Source organism: Pinus tabuliformis, chromosome 3_1 (assembly GCF_031772625.1).
Source record: "Pinus tabuliformis cultivar Carrire ecotype Pingquan chromosome 3_1, CPIR1, whole genome shotgun sequence".
Taxonomy (NCBI): Eukaryota; Viridiplantae; Streptophyta; class Pinopsida; order Pinales; family Pinaceae; genus Pinus; species Pinus tabuliformis.
The window spans coordinates 984,998,136-985,020,632 of record NC_142301.1 but is presented as its reverse complement, the minus strand read 5'-3'; the positions used below and the strand labels follow the sequence as shown (position 1 = coordinate 985,020,632).

Sequence of the window (22,497 nt, the reverse complement as noted above, 5' to 3'; positions counted from 1 at the left end):
TTGCATCTTTTTTTGCCTCATTTTGTGTCCACATTTGCATATAATTTTGTGTCTGAGTTCGAGCCTAAATTTGCATGTGATTAGGAATCATTTTTTACATCCAATATGGCATCCTTGGTTTCACCATTTTTCAGCCCCATTTTGCATCTTGTTTTATGTCTTTCTTACATCTTTTTTTATCCTTTTTTGCACCCAAGTTTGCATCCCAAATTTACACCATTATTTGCATCATCATTTGGCATATTAATTTGTAACGTTTTTTGCTTCTTTTTAACGCTCAACTTTGCATCTTATTTTACATCTAGTTGTTGTCTTTTTTTGCATCTAATTTGGTGCCCATTTATGTGTCCTTGTTATTGCCCAATTTGATATCCTTTTGTATGCCATGTTTTGTTCCCTTCTTTGTGTCAACTATTGCACAATTTTTCACTTCTAATTTAAAACACTTTGTATGTCAATTGTTTGCATTTTGTATTAATTCCTAGTTTAACATCCAATTTTACTTTCAATTTTGCATCCATGGTTACATCCGCATTTGACTTCTTATATAGAGTATATTTTTCTTTACATATATGACCCCCTTTATAGATTCATAGTGAAATATATGATAGTTTCTAAATATCATTAAAGCAGATATCACAATTCAAAATCATTTGTAAAGAAATTTAAGAGAAATTGACAACATCCATCCAAAAAAATAACAATGTGTCATTAACAATTTTCAAAACATTTATAAAATAGCAACATAATACTAATAAAATCAGTATTATTTTTAATCAAAACAAGTAAAATTCAAATATGATTAACAAATCAAAATATTTCATGAATATCGTTATTCTACGATAAATTAACAACATACATAAATCAAACTCATCGTATGATTACAAAATCAAAATGTCTCATTGATATAGGGTAAATTCACAACACCCATCTAAACATAACAATGTCATTCTACACAATAATTTCTTCATAAAAAACAATGCATGTGCATGCCTAGCTACCACCACCAAGATCATCCTCATGATCATCTTGACCATCCTCATTACTCTGATCCACATCATCACAAACACCGCAACTATCATCATCATCTCCTCCTTCACCACCATCATCCTCATCCTCATCCTCATCATCTCCTGATATATGTTGAACATAATTTGGATCATCGTCTTGGCAATCATTACCTATAGCATTCTGACAAAAAAAATCAATATTACAAGTTAGTATTAATTACATAACACAACGCATGTTTTTGTTATACAATGTTAACCATAAAATGAGGTAAGATATACTAGCATTTGCACCAGATGTTGCAAAGGAAACGTCGTAAGGCATAAATTGAAAAATACAAATACAACAAAAGAATACTTTGATAAAGAATAAAAATATATTGAATGCTCAAATCAATGCCCCATTAACTGGAAGCATTTAGTAGACATATCTAATGCAGAGACAAGCAAAAATATATAATTCTTCAAATTCTAGATGGATGCAATCACTTAGTAATGCCATGTTGAGAACCTTCCTCTACTTGTAATATCCTCTATCAGGGGCAACCTTCACGCCTCTACCTTATATCAACACTGACGAAGTTAGCAATCCCATTGGCCCATCCTATTTATCTGTCAAGTTTGAAGCATAAGGCAAGTGACTGGACACTGGTATTATACAATAAGCTGAAACCTAAACTGAACTCCCCCCATGGGCATGACGGACAAGAGATGGGGCTTTTCTTAAATAGAAGAGATAGGGCAATCTTTACATCCCTGTCTCATCAACACTGATGAAGTTAGCAATCCCATTGGCCTATCTTATTTACCTGTCAAGTTTGAAACATACGGCAAGAGACTGGACACTGGCCAATCCTATCAGATATCCCTCTATCAAAGCAACATTCTAATGGCCCCTGCTACAATTATACAATATCTAGAGAGCATCATTAGAAACATCCTTTGGAGAGATGAAAATGAAAACAAGTGGCCTCTACTCCATTGGAAATGGGTGGCATTTCTTAAATAAGGTACGAGGGACAGAATGCAAGATCTTTTTAGCAAGGTCCCCTATACGAAAATCTATTGATACTATTGATGGAAACACACTTTGGAATAAATCAATTAGAAGTATCTGGTGTGAGGCAAAAAATAGAAGAGATAATCAAGAAAATATGTATGCCTAAAGGTTGTATAATCTACAACGATGTGCTTCAAAGTAAAATTTTATCTAAGGTAGACACAGAAGTTTCAATTCATACAAAATTAACTATCAAATTGTTTTGTTTAGACTCTTAGAGCTAACTTTAAGTTTTAACAGCAGAAGATCAGACAGACCAGTAGTTTAGGAACTCTGCACTCCTCACCATTTTTGTATACTTATGGAGAAATTATATATTTGTCAGATGGATGAAGATGTTTCTGAAAGCATCATTTTGCAAACATGCAAATTCTCCTCTGCGTAAACAAATAAAAGCTGAAAAAAGAGAAGAAACCAAAAAAGGGGTAGAAGTATAGGCCAACCCAATGTGAAATTTCAATATAACCTTCTCTAACCTTGTCTAATTTCTAAACAACACATTTAACTAGTCATTGATGTCATGTTTCCTCTTTGATGCTTTACATCAAATTAACTTCATCTAACCCCAGCAAGGTAGATGTGCCCACCACACCACTTCATGAGAATGTGTACACAGTTGTACGTCCCTTCATTATCTTAGATGATGCTTTTACTCTCCACCAAACTCCTCGCATGAGAAAAGCAATCTTTGCAAGGTCTCAGTTCAGATTTGGGAAGCTTTGCAAAGGCACATTGTGTTGTTTCATGATGGTAAATGTTATTCATGAATGGCAATTTCTATCTGATTATGCTGAATCCAGGGCATCCTCTGTTATTCCTTACTGCTTTATGGTTTTTCTGGTTTTGTTTATGGTGGTGTGAGGCTTTGTCGAGGTGTGGTGTGAGAGAGGGACCAGACCATCTTGGGCTACCCTCCTCTTGGGATCAGCTCCTACTCAGGTCTCTTTATTTTCTTCCTCTCGTCAAGTCCTTACTCCTCAGTTGGCCGGGGCACGCACTTCTGAGGTGGATTCTATCTGCAGCAGGGCCTCCTCAGGGCATACATAACCCCGAAAGCTCATCAATTGCCGTGTGAGTTGGAACTAGCATTTGAGGGTGGGAAAATGGCAATGGAAATTTGAGAGGTATCACTGCTTCATTGCTGAAAGGTCATCTATCAAGAGTAGATGTACCAGTCCCATTACAACTAGACAGCTGCAGGGAAGGGTACTCCTTTCCAAAAATGACACTAAAAACAAAATTCTGATGATGATGAACATGATGCAGTTGGAAGTTAAAGCCATGGACAAGCATTTGACAAGGATAAAAGCAGTCTTACTGCATGGCAAAGGCCCAACTCATCTAGACAGTCCAGGTGATCAAGCACCCATAGATGTGGAGGTTTCCACCTCCTAGTCTCCTCATGAAAATTTATGTTTTCTATCTTTACTATTATAGTAGGATTATGTGTTATATTTTGTGGCTGTTAAGCCAAGGCACTGTAGGCTTTTTTAGAACTCAGTATATTTTTTTAAAATGTATATTTTTGGACAGCAGACCTCCTGTATTGCCAATGGTCCGGTTTCCCTAGTGGCAGACCAAAGGCATACAGAAGGTTGGATCATATGTGATCATCAACAGTTAATAAAAGGCCTTTAAATTACCTCCCCACCCCCTCCCAAAAATAAAAAATAAAAATCATCTATAAAGTTTAGAAACTCAATTATTGAGAAGATTTTTCGGCATAAATCACATCATAAATCATTTGTCGACGCGTTCCAAACCAACAAGTGTGGTTCATCGTCAGGACAAGTTGAAGATCCAGACCATGGCAGATTATTTTCCAACTAGCAAAATTAAATCACAACTAGGTTATTATCCAGCTAAGATTAATCAGAAATCAATTTTTTAAAAGTATGTTCTTATCAAGCCCAAATTTAATCAAACTTCAATTATACCCTGAAGATGAGCTCTGCAGTGTGGTCAAAAAATTGAGGAATAATCTACTTCAACACAGCTCTCCTCTTGAATAAAATAATGTCCAGCTACCTGAGCTTTAAAGTCATTCTAACCTTTTGTATGGAAGATTTATAGAATTCATTTCCATTTTAGTTATAGAAAATCCCAATAAAGATAGTGATTGATTTCATGTTTGTACATATGTAATGAACACTTAGCACAATAGTATAGCTCAGTTTGCCCAACCCTTTCTACAGAAGGCATAATACCCAGGGAGGTTACAGGATCTATTCCCAAGTAGTTCTGTCCAGTTACCAGCTGGTATTTCAACTAGAAGTCAATTCGATTCCTCACCCAGAAAAAAAAATACAGGGAAAGGAGGGAGAAAGGGGGATTCCATCACTCTGACAATGTACCAACTTCCTCACTTGGAACAGTTAATATGTGGGCAAGTTAAGGGAACATCTTTCTCTGGGAAAATTAATATAAACAATTACTGATGCAGTTACCTCCTTATAATGGCATAAATAAAAATTTTGTTGAATTAATGTTTGTAAGGAATTATCTTTGTAAGGTTCCAATTTTGATGTACGGGCAGAATAAATTATAAACCTATCCATCAACCAAATGAGTCTTGCAAAAAGAAAGAGATAAAGAGAAACTATTCACAAAACTTACCTTTAGCATTTGATGGCCTCCACTATCACTGGTGCTGAAAAGTTGCAACATCGGTGTTTCTTTTTGCGAAGGAGAGTGAGTAATTTCACTGCCTTTCTCAAAATTTGATAAATCACCCTCCCAGTCCTGTAGTAGTCACAAAGAAACATCTTAATATAATGAGGCATTTTCCAAACAAAACCTTTTTAAAAATGGTGCATTGGATAAGGTAGCCTACGTCAGAACACTGTATAGGTCATAGAGGGAAGACCTGTAGCTGCTCTCGGATGGCAGGCACAACCTTATCCAAACTGTCAAAACAACATGGCGCACTTCCCGACTTCACATCATTGTATGTCGAATCTATGCTTCGAATAAGACACAGTAGCTCTTTTGAAGATACCAAAACACTTAATACCTACAGATGAAAACAAAATATTACATTAGAATACTACAGACTTTAACAAATTATAAAACCGGTTTTCTGGAAAAGCAAAGAATAGAGGTAACACTGCAAAGGACACGTTCAGAAAATGATGTTATTGCCATTACATATCTCAGTTCTAATGATACAATGAAATACGCATGGAAATTCAACTGTGAATAACCACAGTCCACCCTTTTGAATCCCATTTGATATACTTGTCAGAAAATACATTAACAAACAAAATTATACATGTACTATGAACTCCAGTATAAACTGACATAAATCTCAGCCAAATACCAAACCTGTTGAAAATTAAAGTGATCATGAATATACAACGAAAATGCACGAATGTAAATTGGATTTCAAGTATTGTTTCTATCTGGATAAAAGAAACAAATTAGAAATAATAACCACCAACTGCTACCGTTATCAAAGAAGTGAACTTGTTAGAAGATCAAGCTAAAACAGTGAAATATTGAAATCCAGGAACATTTTCAATAAGACATTAAAAAACAATCATCAAACTTGGCAGGAAACGCAAGGTTTCAGGCAAGACCACTGCCCACCCAACCATGATCCACCTAAGTAACATTGAGTTGCACTCACTTCTTATGTGACTTGAGAATGGATTACGAATGCCGACTATTGGCATATCAACATTATCCAGACAGTTATAGGGAAAGATTTGAGAAACTTAGGACTTCAATTTTCTTTGAAAGCAACAGACTTACTACACACATTCAAGACATTTTTTGGTCAGAAAATCATTATGATTTACCAGCATGGATCCATCTTAAGCACGGATTCACATAAGTTGATATTCACATAAGTTATTGATATAGATCTTCAAGTCTTACTACACACATTCAGGACATTTTTTGGTCAGAAAAGCATTATGATTTACCATCATGGATCCATCTTAAGCACGGATTCACATAAGTTGATATTCACACAAGTTATTAATATAGATCTTCAAGTAATTTATTTATATAAAGTGTTAACTTATTTTTTGAAAAGTATAAGGTTTAAACATCTTACTCGCATAATTTTTTTTACTTCTAATTACTTTACATGAAATTATATTATAGGTCAAATGGATAACTAATTAAACATGTATAGCATATTCTTTTTTTCTTTTTTATTATAGGCAACATTACTTTTCTATTTAGAGAATATTTTATTTTTATTTTAAGAGGGACACATGTCAACTCTAGAGTCCAAGTTGAGCACGGACATACTTACACATCACGTTCACACTGGGCTGTAAAATGAGCCTCCTAGCCCAATTATACTATAAAGACAGCAAACATGATCACTCCCAATTTGTGTTGAGAACCCTTGACAGTGCATAAGAATATACCAAAAAACATTTTCTTCAAAATTGCATAGTCAAACCAGGTTTGGGTTGGGATCACAAGTTTGTCCATATCCATTCAATATCTATGCCCATTATACAAAGTTAGCGAAGTACCTATCAGATGTAAAATGCAAAACTCAATCCTTCTTTGCAGAACTCGTCCAAAACATGAAGCATATAAATTGCTCGCTGAATTATCAAATAGAAGTAACTTCAGTGCAATGACATCAGGCTGAATTTACCCATTGTTTCTCGAGCAATAGACATGATAATTTATGGAAATGACCCTCCACAAAAGACTGTAAATAGATGGTGTGCTTAGCTATTTGATTGGAAATCTTGTCTACAACTATTTAAACTACAATGAATTTGTCAACATAAAATAATAAGTTGGATAGGTATTTTTCAGACACAAAGCATTTGAGATCCAAAAAATAGACGCTAATCTAAATGTCTCTAATTTAAACCACAGACAATTATTTGTTTGTTGAATTAACAACCAAATTAAGTTTCAATAACACGACGTAATTTTCACATACAAAGCATTTGAGTGCAAAATAAGAAAGATAGTTTAAACGCCTATAAAATAAACCAAGGACATTTTTTGTCTGTTAAACTAATAAACAATTATATCAAATTCAAGCCTACATTTACATGCATGAAGACTGCTCATAACTTAATCTATCAGGAATGGATCATTTGTTGTTAATGTTGAATTTTTCTGTTAATATAGCACTGACAGCAAGGCAAATTCAATATCTAAAAGGCAGCAATCTACATTCGGATCTGGACAACACTTTTTCTCCTTTCCTGCTATGTGATTATTCCCATGCAAGAGGAAGTTCCAACTAATTGATTTTCACACTTCCAAAAGTAAATTCCTCATGTCTGAATTTTCTAGATACAAAACCTAGGTATAATAATCCTAATTGTTGATCCTACCTTGAAATAAGTACCTTTAATCCACCATTGGATCTTGCTTTAAATAAACATGGGGTCTTGCTTGAAGTGTCAAAGTTTATTCATCTATTCCTTGCTATTATCAATAAGACATAATAGAATAAAGGAAAGAGCAATGCACCTTGTGAGTCATCTGAAGAACTGCCTTGGTATTGATGTGCACGAACTTGTGGGCAAATACAAGAAACTGAACAACAAGAGAGCTATAAAAAGGATAATTAGCCAGAACATAGTTTTGCCAATGATCATTATATCCATAACAACTTTCTTTCGTGCTTCTTTTTACTAATGATCACACAGAATCAGTACCAGTCTTTTGCTTTTGAAGCAAGCTACCTGAAAGTGGAGACAATCGTTGATCCCTATCCCTAAGCATCTTATTCTCTGCCTCCAAATAATGATCCTCTTCGAGAGCGAGCATCATTTCTCCTTCTTCACCAATATTCCAAGGCTGTAAATAATCCAACCATAGATCAATAATGTGTGTAGCCTTCTTCAGACAAGCACCTACTGGCCAATAACTGAAAGCTCGTAATATAAACCTGTACAAAGGCCTCTGTAACAGAAGGGACCATGTAGCAGGCACAACCAAACTACTCCGTGGCAAGGAAAATGACCTCAATCTCAAGGTATCCATTTGTGATGCAGCTCTCCATCCAGAATTCAACTCTTCTTGAGGACAACACAAAGTACTGCTTACATAATTGACCAGTATTTTCACAGCCTCTGTGATTTCTACACTGGGGAGACCATACCTATGATATCGATTATTAACAGGTAACAAAATACCAAAAGACTGGCAAACCCGTGAAGGTAAGGGCGAAAAATCGTCATTCACTAACCAAAACTGTACAAAGGTATGAACAACAAACTCGGCGCGAGAAAATATCGATGGATTCTCCTCGAAAAAATGATGTACAGACACACTGGGAGCACAAAAATCAGATATAGGAACAAATTTGTGTAGATACAAATTCAGAAGATGCAAATAAGGGCTAGAATTGAACTTCACAGGCCTTCCATTGTCATGGCTACCGTGCAAACTATGCAGAGAAGACGGCCATTTCTCGAAACGAGACCGGGAAGCCTTCTTAAACCCCAATTTCATTTCATCCGAATCCGAACGATGCATAATATCATTATCTTTGCATACAGCGTAATAAGCAAACCAAAACATAAAATACTCAAATGCATTCAACTGCACCTGAAATCCTCCTCCATGGCCGTCCTCCTTCAATCGGTCTTTAAATAAAGCAGGGCAGACTTCAGATAAGATATACAAACCCCTCTCCGACTGAAGCATGTGACGAATCCACGCCGGAAGGCGCTCGGATGGAAACACATAGCGAACCACATTTTCCTCGTCTGCGGCAAATATTGACGAAAACAAAGCTCCAGACGGCGAGAGAAGATTTACGACCGCATTCGCGGAATGCTCAGAGGTCTGCGCGATCCATCCGCCAATGCCGGACGGCTATAAGACCTCCTCGAAGCCGAAGATCTTGCGGAGCAGAACGGGGAAGCATGTTATGTAAAAATGCCTGGTCTGATCCCAGCTGTGCCTATCGATGAAGGATTCCACGACCCGGCATGAATTCAAAATATCAGACGATGATGAGGAAGCATTCAATAACAGCGAACTTAATTCTTGGGCTTCGAAAGAGAAATCTGTCGAAGGTGAAGAAGACACAGCCATTGCACCTCAATTTTACAGTCTCTCTACTGATCCGGTCGGAGGCTTAAATCCCGAGATAAACCCCTTGAATCTTCCTGAACCCTCATGCAGAACCACTAAACCCTACACTACATCGGATCGCAGCACTCACTGATCTAGTATTATAGGCATTCGAAGGTGGGGATACTCTTCTCTTTATTTCAAAATATTTGCACCGCCTTAAGTAGCTTTTCAACTTTTGCCATTTCCCTTGAAAGACGTTAGTGTGGGGTGGGGAAATTATGTTCTTTTTGAGGATTTTTTTGGTTTGTGGGGACAGGGCCACTCTTTATGTGACCATCCGGGCAAGCGAGGCGGTAATCTTAAGTTCTTGCAGGGATATCTTATCTCTTATGTATTAATATGATTATTGATACTCATGAATTACTTACATTAGTGATAAGGATAGGGGATTAAAAATTTAAATATAATAATAAATTATATAAAAATAAATAAAAATTTGATGGGGTGTTGATATGTGTGTTAGGTTACTGAGTGGATTTGTTATTCCGTTGTCACCCCAAACATTAAAGAGAGGGATAGTGTCACCCACATTTAATGATAATGCATTGTTTTAATTTGGAAATCTTTGAAACTTCCTCAATTTCCTACAATTGTTGGGGTCAAATTGATGATATTTGGTGTCAATGTCATGTTGTCGGGTTATCTATGGGATATTTCCTCTGCGGCTTCTATAGTAGTTCCTTAAGCAACGTGGAAGGTCCAAGGTGTTCTTCCATGTTGGTTTGGCCTTCCATCCTTCACTCCATTTCATGAGCTAGACTATCTACATTTTCCAAGTATTGGCAAGGTTGCATGTGGCCCGCATACCCACTGGTGGGAGTACCTGCACTTAAACTCTTCTAGGTTTATGGGAGCTCAACTCCAACAAGTATACTAGTATTGTCTTTGCTCTTAATTTTTTCCACTGGGTCAGCTACATTTATATTACTTTGGTTTGCTTGGTTTAGGATTCTTTGGGGAAGGTTCAACGTGTTATCTAGGGGTGAGGTAGCCTTGTCCTCCTCCTGCCTACGACAATCTTCCTCACATTGTGTCTTGGTTTTACCATTCCTTTGCAACTCCTTTAGCCTTTGGTTTACCTTCCACCTTTATCCCTAAAATCCTTCATTTTGTACATTGTGCAATGGCCTCACTTTGGTTTTCAATCCCCTAAAATCCTTTTGTCTTTCGAGACTTCACCAATTAGGTTCACTCGCCTCATTATCACCGTGCCTCAACAATGGATGTGGTCGAGACGTGGCTCTGATGGTTAAGGCCCTTTTGGCAAACCCTGTGCTCAGTTGCAAGCCCTAATTGTTGTTTACCTCTTCAATGCAACTACCCCCCCCGCCTTCCCACGAGAAGTCCAGGATGAAATTGTTAGAAAATCGATAATGGCAGCTTATTGTACTTATTTTCCTTTAACTTGATATTTGCTTGTGAATATTATTTATCTTCTTTGTGTTCTTTAGTTAGATCTATTCATCAAACAATGTCAAGAACAATAATAACAACAATAGACACATATATTGGCTTTCTTCTTAAAATATGCTTCAAATGATATACAAAGACCCAAACCCTAGACCAATCCTTCTCCTAGTACCAAGTCATCCCTTCCTTAAATCCTTCCTTGATTCTACACCAAAATGTTAGACACTGCAACTTTGACCTGCCAGCTTCAATACTGCTACCCAACCTGCAACTTCGACCCTGCAATTTCGACCTTAAAGCTTCCAAGGAAACCCTAGAGCAGCCTCCTCTTGGGACCTTCCTAATAGCAAGACAACTCGTTATGATTTCTAGATCAAGTATCCTTCCTTCTAGTTACAAGATGTTGCACTTCATCTTCCTACAAATCAGACCTGTAACTTCACTTCTTCCTGCAGCCCAGAAACCCTAGAATTTCGCACGTGTGAGAGAGATAGAGCCCAAAACAAAATATTTATGTCCTTCTTGTGCTTTCTTGGCCTTCACTCTTCTTTTCCTGCTCTTCCCAGCTATAGATCGAACTCTTTCTTGTAGATTGAACTTGTTGAGTGAGTTTTTCCAAATGAGGTTGAATTGCTTCCTTTTATATCCTTCTCAAGGGGTCGAATTCTCTCCTTTAGGCCGACTTGATTTTCCCAGGGTCGACTTGTACTTTAGGAGCTTCCAGGATTTTCTAAACTCAAAAATAATTATTTTTACAAATATATTTTTGCCCATAAGGGTCTTATAAACATGATGTTGACTCCTTTGACTCGAGACAGTAAATCCTAAGACCTAACAAACCCTATAAGCATGAAGAACATGCTTTACCTAAAACACAATCAATAATGAGCATGAAACCCATGCTTTAATAATAATATATTTTCTTTTCTTTTCTTGTTTGTTACATAGGATACATATTGAAATGAGTACAACAATTATGAAGACCGAAACTAGTTACATTTTCAATAATCCCTCTTAATTAGGGAGGTATTCATAATTGTACACTCAGTACAACATCATATCTCAAATTGAAGAGTTATCACAAAAAGAGTCGGATTGATAAGCCATATTGTAAGCATCATCATCATGACCAGCATTGTCTCTTAGGCCTAACTAGACAATCTCTTCTTTAATCAAGAGCATTATGTTGGGAGGCTTTATGTGTGATACCGCACTACCTCTACAAGGCACATACCCCATCTGGATGTCTATAAGATATGTCCTATTAGGACTATTCTTATCTTGGATCTCGAATCTTGAGTCCTCAAAGAATATCAGTCCTCTTCGACCACTCTTCACTTGGATACTTATCACATCCTCAAACAGTGTTGGTCCCTTTCCTTTCTTGAATGTAATATCATCAAGGAAACCGCAAATTCTTATCCAATTCTCTGCCATTCTCTCTTCATCACTTGAAGAGGATAATGTACAAATGATGTCCCACATCACTCCCTCTCAACCAAAGACAACATCCCTATTCTCCTTTAATCTTGAGAATAACCCCCTCTAAAAAATAGAGGAGATCTAGACTTCCCTTTTATTTGAGAAGTCATCATCACAAGCCTTACAATTTGCCTTCATAAGAGTATTAGCTACCAGTTCTTCATAGTTTTCTGGCTCCCTCTTTCCTCTACATCGTCGAGCTTTCTTTCTTTCAAGATATCATGGAGCCACCTTCTCTCTTCAATCTTGTGACAAGTTTCAGGGTACCTTTCTTGCTTATCACTTTCATATTCAACATGAAGGCATTGCATTGAGCTTTCCCAAACTTGAAGCTTGATCATGGCTTCCTTATAAATGTGATATTCTTTAACCTTCAGGTTATCTTATCATACTTCTACCATCCCTTTCCAAATTAACATTTCTTGAACTTACAGCTTTCCAGTACCAAATATTGAGCTTCCCTCAATATTCTTCATCCATACAATTGCACTTGCCTCAACTGCCATCATATATTCCTGCGACATTCTTCCAGGTAGCAAAATAATATGTTAACCAAATAACCAACAATAATGAAAATTAGACTTGCCTCGTTATGATGACCTTCTCATTCCATCAACATCCTCATGATCCATCTCCATATGAATTTTCCTTCATGCATCAAAGTGCCGAAGGATCGAACTTTATTACCAAGTTACAATTTTTCTTCTAGGGACTAGACTAGATGTTAATCATCGTTATACATATATTTTAGAGAAAGTCTTAAATTATTTACACATCCTTAAGTAAGCCAAATCATATTCCTTTCAAGCATCATATATCCATATACATAAGCATATTTTATGACCAACTTTCTTTCACAAGATTCTATACACAAGAATCTTATCTAGAGTTTTAGATCCAACATGCATTCCTATGCTTTCATCCAATCATTTAGATATTCATATATCTCGCAAATAGCCTACATCCTGACCATTGCATTCTTTCATCCCTTTACTAGTATTGGTTCCACATTACATGGAATGTCTACTTAACCTTGCCATGATGATTTTTCCAAAGACCTTCAAAAAACAATGGTCTTTCCTGAATCATGATGATTCAACTAAGCAGGATGATATCTTCTAATATAATGTTAGATAATGCTTGGATGGTCAATATGCAAAATGGTTTATCTATCCATCTATCTAGATGATCTCTACAAAGAAACTTAATCATGTAAATTCTATACATGCTACTATCATATGCTTCTTTCTAAGATGTTAAAAAAAACATATTATCCTAAAATAAATATTAAACTTCACAGAGAGCCGGACAGTCAATGAACCTTCTTTAGTAGTAAAGATCCTTCACTTCTTCCTTCTTTGCCTTCTTCTCAGGTTCTCCCATTGCTTCGGCCACATGAGCTTCATTCCTTTCCTTTATCTTATTGTTATGCTAGTTTGGAAAGTCCCTCCTAGAGTGTCCAAATTCGTTACATCCAAAACATTGCGCTTTGGATATGTCTTTCTTCTTGGCCTTGCCAAACTTTCCCTTCTTCAACTTCTTAACTCGGGCTAGAAAGGCTTGAGATTTCCCATCTGATCCAATATCATCCTTGACCTTGATCCTTGATTCTTCCAATATGCATTGCACCCACAACTTATCAAAGGGAGTTGAATCCTTCTTGGAGTAGATGCTTGTTGCAAAGTTGCTCCATTATGGTGGCAATGCATTTAGTATACAGATGGCTACTTCAGAATCAATGATTGGTTCCCCAAGTCCTTACAGATGGCCTCTTAGTTGAGAGATTTTCATGAGGAAGGATGCCACATCCTAATCCTTTGATTTCCTCATTATGTACAACTTGTTCCTTAGCAACATATTTTGACCTGTTGTACTGATGTCATCGACGGCCATATGGTAACCCTCTACTCTAGAGGTTCTATTATTGTAAAATTTCACAACTATGAAAGTTGTGGCAAGGTCTCAAAGGAGGGACTTTCTTTTTGGGGCAAAACTAACCTTTTTTCAAAAGATAGTTTCTATAATTGAATCCATCTTCAATATCCATTTCTTCAACCCCACTCTGTCGGATTTGAATATTGAATCCCCCCTACTTATTTTGGGATGAGATGATCTTTCAAAAGCCAACATAAATATATTGGGGACTTACAACAATATACAAACTAAGCAAGGAAGGGTATACACACATGTGTTAGAATTTGAATTGAAGTTGACTTGAGCAAAGGTATAACAATGCATATTTAATTAAATATTGGTGATTTTAACAACCACGTCCATTAGATTAAAATAATGATACTTTATGTGTATCTATATGCAAAGACAAAATACTTGAAAGGCACCTTCCCAACAACAAAGGTCATTATAAGAAAAATGGAAAAATAACAAGTTGATGGGTGGTATGATTGAATGAAGAATCAAAGGGCAAGAAAGAAGAGACATCCAAGTTTAGTCCTAATAAAAGATTTTATGGCCCCTTCCAAGGAGTGCGTTATTAAGAGGGACACAAACATGATCATGGAGTCTATGCTAAAGTCTTATGGGAGAAATAGGAAGCATGTGAATGAGATATTATGGATTTCAAAAGAGAAATCATGTTATTCAATCCAATAGAAGCAAGTGGATTGGTGCTACTTGAGACTCCATAAGCTCTAAATCAATTGGTGAAAGCAAGAAGTCTAAAAGATAAATGCAAAGAAAGGAATATCCATCTATGTACAAATCTACAATAAATAAATTCAAAACTATACAGTGTTTCCATATAGACAATGTTAGGTCCCTATAACACTAGTGATTCCCCCATTACTAGTGTCATTGTGGCCCTTACTGTTATTGTTGTGCCCTTATTGTCCCCATATTGTTATTATTGTGCCCCATAGAAGCCCACTATTGTTATTTTTGTGCCCTTATATTATTATTGTTATGTTGACTTTGATTATATTGTGACCCCTTAGACTCCTATATATAGAAATGAGGCTTTGTCATTTGTATCATCCAATAATTGTTCTTTTGTGTAATGTAAAGGAGGTTGCCCCCTCGAAGAGGCTGATTTCTAAGTTGTTGATCTATCTTTTCTATCTTTTTGTGAGTTGGTTTCATAACAGACAACCTAGGTTCGAACCCTAAAAGGTGTAGGGTCTTTGTGAGTGTTTGTGAGGGAATGTGTTTGACATCACATAATTGGATTCCCTTCATCATCAAAGAGACATGTGTCCCAAAAGTCAATTTGGTTTAAGTGGATGTTAATATGATACATTGTATATTTTCTTAGGGTAGTAGCACAATTGGAAAAAAGCATGTTGGCAAGCCCTTGTGTATCCAAGTGATCGAAAGTTCAATCCCCCAGACATATCTCACCAATTGAACTTAAAAAAAATATGATACATTGTATATTGCAAAGCCATTAAGTTAAGTAATGACCTTGGCTAACCCAAATATTTAATTAGAATTTAAGCTCAAACACAACATTAGAAATGAAACCTTCACTCTAGATCTAAGGATATAGGGGTCAACATTGGATATTGGATACAAGACAAGGTGATCAAATGTATCTCTTGGACTAGCATTTTTTACAAAGGAATACAAATTTTAATGCTTATATTAACATGTATGTATAATATAATAATAAAATAGTCACTCTTTAGTTCATGGATAAAAGTGTTGGTGTGGAAGGAAATCTCGAGGGATGTGTCACTATAGTCATAAAAATTGCATTTATTGTGGCACATGGAGAACTTATTAATTGGGTGTAGCTTTAAAAATGGATAGGAGTGTTATCCTCCCCACCTAACTGCAATTCCTACAAATGACATATTTAGTGATTAATGAGTATATTGTTGTAATAATTTTGAACCCTGTGTTAAGAAATTGCCCACTTTTTCTAAGAGATCTAGATGGGTAAAGTGAATGGGAAAACTGGGAATCTTACCCATACTAGAGTAGTCATCGGCAACATAGTGAGAGGATTGAAGTTGGGAAACCATGGCTTCACTAGAAGACCAACTCATCCCCAAAACCATGGACCTTGGTCAAGGATTTTTTTCTTATCCTCAAGACATTTGAAGATCACCACAAAAAAACATGGGTCTACATCCACCCAAACCGGCGTTCATCCAATCCTATCATAATCGAACAGAAAAACGCTACTTTTTCAATAGAAAATGGGGAATAAAAGTATCACCCAAGGATAATGACCATCGCATCAAGCGCTCAATCATAAGGGAGGAGCAATAATTTGACAATCACACGTCCTTGATTTCTGTTGATTTAACTCTGAACACTCACGTAATATTCTCTTTCTTGGCGAATTAAGAACCACTGCATGGAATGGACGAGGATTGAGCCGAACCCTGGATGAAGCCCACTTCATTCTCATCTAAACGCAAAACTATATATACGTCAAAGCTATTACAATAGATTCTGACTGTCAACACCTCGAGGTTCTGTTTTTATGTGGCTACCTTTTATGGTTACTATTGAATGTGTGATTGGCAATAGTAATGGCAACTTAGGGCTGCCAAATTTCCTTCGATTCCCTCACTACATCCTAACGCAAATAGTTGTTCAATGCCTTGGGTGTCTTTCAAAACTGGTAGGCAGCGTCTTCTTTGATATTTCTCGATGGTTTTAATTCCACTACAATCACAACTTTCATTTACATAAACTTCGTGTTTTCGCACGAGCGACGATTGTTCCAAGGTGAAATGTCACTTGGATGGTTTCAATGTTGTTGACCCATCATAACTAACTAACGGATATGCCCATTACAATTTTATACCACCCCATTATCAATATCAATTATGCATGGGAACCAATTAAAGCAACTTTTCACATTAATTTTATATGAGCATGAGAACATGTGTTAACAAGCAGCCCATAAAGCCTCATTTTGAATGCCATAGTCACTTAGAAGGAATTCCTCTTGTAGTAGCATCCTCCCTACTAAACTTTGCTAGTGCTAACATTAGAACCACCATTACAACAAGATATCTTTCTAGTGTTGACAACACCATTATAGTAAGATACCTCAAGAGAGACAGAAAATTTAAAAAGTATGATAGTAATACTTATCCAGAAGATGGTATTGAAACTAGTAATTGTTCACGAATCCATAAGATTGTAAGGTCATTCTCATTATCATAATCATTGTCATCATCATCACCATCATCCTTGTCATTGTTATTGCCATCATTACATTATCATCATAATCACCATTCATGCCATCATCATCATCATTATGGACATTGTTTGCAATTGTTCATAATTGTAGATGTTGTAAGAAATATCATCAACCCAAAAAATGTGATCAGTGCTAGAAAAGGGTTGTTTAGGACACATTGATATACGTAAGAGAAATAACAACTCTATTTTTGACAGATGATCGATGATCATCATCATCACCACCATTATCATCGTCATTGTCATTTTTATCATCCCCATCATCATCATTAATGTAATTTCTATCGACATTGTTGTAATCATGCATCATCATCATTCATGCCATTACTGTTTTTGATGATGACCTAGATGAAAATGATGATCATGACACCAAAGATAATGCTTATGATTATGACAATGACAACATCTAAAATTGGGAAGATTCGCCAACGTCATTAGCATCGTCATCATCATAATCATTGCCATCATCATCATTGTCATTGTAACCACTATCGTCTTTATCATCATAATCACAATTCATGTCATCGCCATCATCTTCATTTTCATCATTGTCAATATTATTGACATTGTCATCAATTGTTCATAATTGTCAATGCCATAAGGAATATCATCAATGCAGAAAATATGATGAGTGTTGGAAAAGGGATGCAAAAGCGAACATAGAAATGGGGGCAACAATAGAAGTAAAATTGGATGAAAAGTGGATACAACATAAGTAGATGCACAACAACATGAAAAACCTGACACAAAAGTGGATGCAAAAGTAGATGCAGTTGTCAATGCAAACTTGGATGCAAACATGAAGGCAAAAGTGGAAGCAAACATGGGTCCAATGGTAGGTGTAAAACTTGGCACAAATTGTGGTGAAACAAATGTGGATGCAACAACGGAAACAAAAGTATATGCAAAAATGGATGAAACAAAAGTGGATGCAATAGGGGATGCAAACGTGGAAGCAAATGTGGTTGCAATGGTAGGCGCAAGATATGGTGCAACAAACGTGGATGTAACAATAGACAAAAAATATGCAAAATAAGATGCAAAAATGGATGTAAAAGTGGAAGCAAACATTGATGCAACAGGCAAAACAAAATTGGATGCAAAAAATGGATATAATGTAAGTAGATGTAAAAGTAGATACAAAACGAGATGCAAAACCCAATGCATAAACCTGACATAAAAGTGGATGCAAAAATAGATGCAATATTTGATGCAAAAGAGGATGTGAACATGGATGCAAAATTGGAAGCAAACGTGGATACAACAGTGAGTGCAAAACATGGTGCAAATTGTGGCATAACAAAAGTGGATGTAATGATAGATGCAAAATAAGAATCAAAGTATGATGCAAATGAAGATGTAAAAAGGGATGCAAAAAGTGAAATTTAAAATGGGTGCAACAGTGGATGCAAAATTGTGTGCAAAAGTGGATGCAATAGAAGTCGATGCAAAAGTAGATGCAAAACGAGACACAAAACCCGATGCAAATCCCGGTCCAAAATTGGATACAAAAAGGGATGCAAAAATAGATGTAGTAGTTGATGAAAACCTAGACGCAAATGAGGGTGCAAACGTGGATGAAAAATTATAATCAAAAGTGGGTGCAAAAGGAGGTGCCAAACTAGGCGCTAATTGTGGCACAAAAATATTAGATGCAATAGTGGGTACAATAATAGATGCAAAAGAGGATGTAAATATGGATGCCAAACAAGAGGGAAAAGTGGATGCAACAAAAGTAGATGCAAAATTTTATGCAAAACTAGACACAAAACACGATGTAAAACTTGGCACAAAAGGGATGCACAAATGGATGAAAAAATGGATGCAAAAAATGATTTAAAAAAGGATGCAAAAAAGGATGCAAAAGTCGATGCAAAAGTTGATGCAAGTGTAGGTGCAAAAAGTGGATGCAAATGAGGATGCAAAAGTATGTCAAACAAAATTAGGTGCCAAACTTGATGCAAAACCTGGAACAAAACCTGGTGTAAAGGATGACACAAAACTTGGCATAAAATTTGGTGCAAAACGTGGTGCAAAACCTATTGCAATACCTGGTGCTAAACTTGGTGTAAGATTTGGTGCAAAACTTGATGCAAATTTTGTGTCAAGTTTTGCACCATATTTGATAAATGGATGCAAATAGCACCAAAAATGGGCTCTAGATGCAAAAAAAGAAGTAAAAAGGGACGCTAATCGCTGGTTTTGTTGTAGTGATTTCAAACTTAGCAGAATTAATTAGAGAGCTAAATAACATATTAAGGAAATATTCAACACTTAAGTGGACAGTAGAGGCTAAAAAGTCTTTTGAGGCAATCAAAGAAGCCCTTTTCAAAACACCAGTCGTCATAAGTCCTGATTTCAAAAAAGATTTTATAATTTTTTCTTTTGCTTCAGAACATACTATTGCAACAGTCTTGTTGCAAAAGAATGATCAAGGTTATGAGCAACCTATTGCATTTTTCAGCAAATATTTAAGAGATGCTACGTTAAAGTACAAGATAATGGAAAAAAAAGCACTAGCTTTAGTGAAATCTATTAAAGATTTCAGAGTATACATCTCGTATTCACACATCATTGCTTATGTTCCAGATTTAGTAGTAAAGGACATTTTGACACAAAATGGGCCTGAAGGAAAGAGAGGCAAATGGATTGCCACTATTTTGAAATATGACATAGAAATAAAGCCTACAAAACTTATTAAAGGCCAAGGTTTAGCTAAACTCATGGCCGAATCGAACTGTCAGGACTTAGATATAAATTTCATTGGTGCCCTAGATGATCAGGAAGAGATGGTGACTCCACAGATCAGAGAACCTTTAACAGATTCACCTTGGTATGCAGATATCATATTTGTTCTACTAAACTTACAAGCTCCTCCTGGCTTATCTAGAACTAAAGCTAGATTTTTGAAAATGAAATCAATGAAATATTGTATTATAGATAATGCTCTATTTTGGAAAGATAATGGTGGCATTCTATTTAATTTCTTATTGAAAGATGAAGCTGACAAAGTTATGCAAGAATTTCATGTAGGAGATTGTGGAGGACACTTACATTGGAAAACAACTGCTGACAAAATTCTAAGTTCAGGTTTTTACTGGCCCACCCTTTTTGCAGATGTCAAAAATCATGTGACCTCCTGTCATAAGTGCCAAATATTTGAGGGTAAAAGAAAAATCTTACCATTACCTCTCAAACCCATCTCCACAGAAATTCCATTTCAACAATGGGGTTTAGACTTCATTGAGGAAATTCACCCATCCTCCTCAGCCCATCATAGGTGGATTTTGACAGCCACTGATTACTTTACTAAATGGAGAGAAGCCATCCCTTCTAGACAGGCAACAGGCTCTGTCATTATCTCATTCCTTGAAAACAATATTCTTTGAAGATTTGGATGCCCATAGACGCTCATTACAGATAATGCAGCTGCTTTTAAATCCAAGAAAATGGTCGACTTTTGTAACAAATATCACATTACCCTTGGCCATTCCACTGCCTATTACCCTCAAGGTAATGGACTTGTAGAATCCTCAACCAAAAGGCTTGTTAATATCATCAAGAAACTGCTAGAAGACAACAAGAAGACTAGAATAAAAAGTTGGTAAATGGCTTAACTACCAAAATGTCCATTAGTACATCTCCCTATCAGTTAGTATACGAAATGGATGTTGTTTTTCCTTCCTCTTTAGGAGTACCAGTGATGAAGATCATTCAAGAGTTGCAGGTAGAACTAAATGATATCCAAAGAAGGATAAATCAGACAATACACTTGCAACAAACGAGAGAAGAAGTCTATGTCAAATCACAAGTGATCCAGGGTAAAATCAAAAATATTTTTGACAGAAAGACCAAAGTTGATGATTTTTACATAGGTGACGAAGTAATTAAATGGGATTATAGAAGAGAAGAGAAGGGTAAACATGGAAAATTTGATTTCCTATGGCAAAGCCCTTATATCATTTATGGTTACAGAGGTAACAATGCATTTTTCTTGAGAGAGTTAGATGTAACAGATCTACCAGGAGGACCTGTCAATGGTAGAATAATGAAGCACTACTTATCCACAGATTAACACTAGTTAATTTTACTTTGCTAATTATACATAACGTTGCAGAGTTTAGATTCGATTGGATGGTGACCTTTTAAAGTTGAAGCCCAAAGAGAAGGCCCTAAGCTTTGAAGAGTTCACCATCATATGTTTGAATAAAGAAAAATCACAAAAGAGTAGTTTTACAAGCTAACTACACTCACAGATTCAAAGGCTACTGATCTTAAAGTTCTTGACATTTCACCAGGAAATGCCATCCCCATGCGGAGCCACTGTTAGGGTCCTATAATAATAGGATTCATAATTTTGAATTGGCTATGGTTAGTCTTGTAATATTGTACATACTTTTTCTTTCTACAAAATTTTTTCCATATTAAAAAATAAAAAAATGTAAAGAGGGTATATCCTAAAAGAATAATCAAAGGAGAAAAAGAAAGAAAAAATATCAAAAAAGTAAAAAAATATGAAATAAAAATAGATCATGAAAGTGTGCAAATTTAACTACTGCTACTTTTTACTTTACTATGAAAAATAAGGTTGTGTCCAACTTGTCAAAAATGCCACAATCCATGATGGTCGAATAGCTTAATCTTGACTCATTCATGCTTTAAATTTCATGTTGATAGATAGAGAATAAAGATCTTGTCAAACTATTTAACCTTGGAAGATCAGTAGTTAGGTAGAGAATAAGAATGAGCTCATCAGTTTAATCTAAGCCATTGGAAGTTATAAGGTTAGAATTAGATAGTCTACTTACCAAAAGAAAAGGAAATAAAGGGTCAGCAAGCTCAAATGCACCCATTGAAATGAAGAGAAAATGTTAGGGTAAATAAAGGGTAGGTAGAAGAAGTTTTGCAAATGCACAAGGTTTCTAAGTCAAAAGCACATTTATCATGCTTAATCCTATGTTTCATGTGCAGGAGGAATTGTGAGAAAGAAAGGATATTCACCAAGTTTGTTTACTAATTTCCCCTCATTTCACTACACGCCCACATACTTATTTGCTAATTTCTCCCATTATCCCTTCATTACTTATAAATACCCTTTTCCCCTCATTTTGACTTTTACCCCTTGGTTTTAGACATTCGCCTATATATTACCCTACAAAAATCTTTCCCCTTCACAAAAACCCCTTTCCCTAGTGTGAAACCCATTCCCCCTAGTTAATTTCCCTTTCCCCCTTAAAAACCCACAAAAAACATTTATCCTAAGTTTTTCCTATGCCCCCCGCATTA

General features: G+C 36.1%; 1 protein-coding gene and 1 long non-coding RNA gene across 2 annotated transcripts; both read right to left on the bottom strand.

The window, feature by feature from the left end:
* Window positions 1–780: 780 nt before the first annotated feature.
* LOC149191147 (uncharacterized) lies at window positions 781–4,804 on the bottom strand. The gene is made up of 2 exons (XR_016256584.1): window positions 4,684–4,804; window positions 781–1,191 (listed from the first exon to the last, which is right to left on the bottom strand). It is a non-coding gene; the product is annotated as an uncharacterized LOC149191147 (long non-coding RNA).
* Window positions 4,805–4,989: 185 nt separating this feature from the next.
* On the bottom strand, window positions 4,990–9,249 carry LOC149191146 (uncharacterized). Its single transcript, XM_089413514.1, has 2 exons — window positions 7,528–9,249; window positions 4,990–5,080 (listed from the first exon to the last, which is right to left on the bottom strand). Exon 1 carries the CDS (start codon window positions 8,707–8,709, stop codon window positions 7,699–7,701), a length of 1,011 nt encoding a protein of 336 aa, XP_089269640.1. The 5' UTR covers window positions 8,710–9,249; the 3' UTR covers window positions 4,990–5,080; window positions 7,528–7,698.
* Between the last annotated feature and the right edge of the window lie 13,248 nt (window positions 9,250–22,497).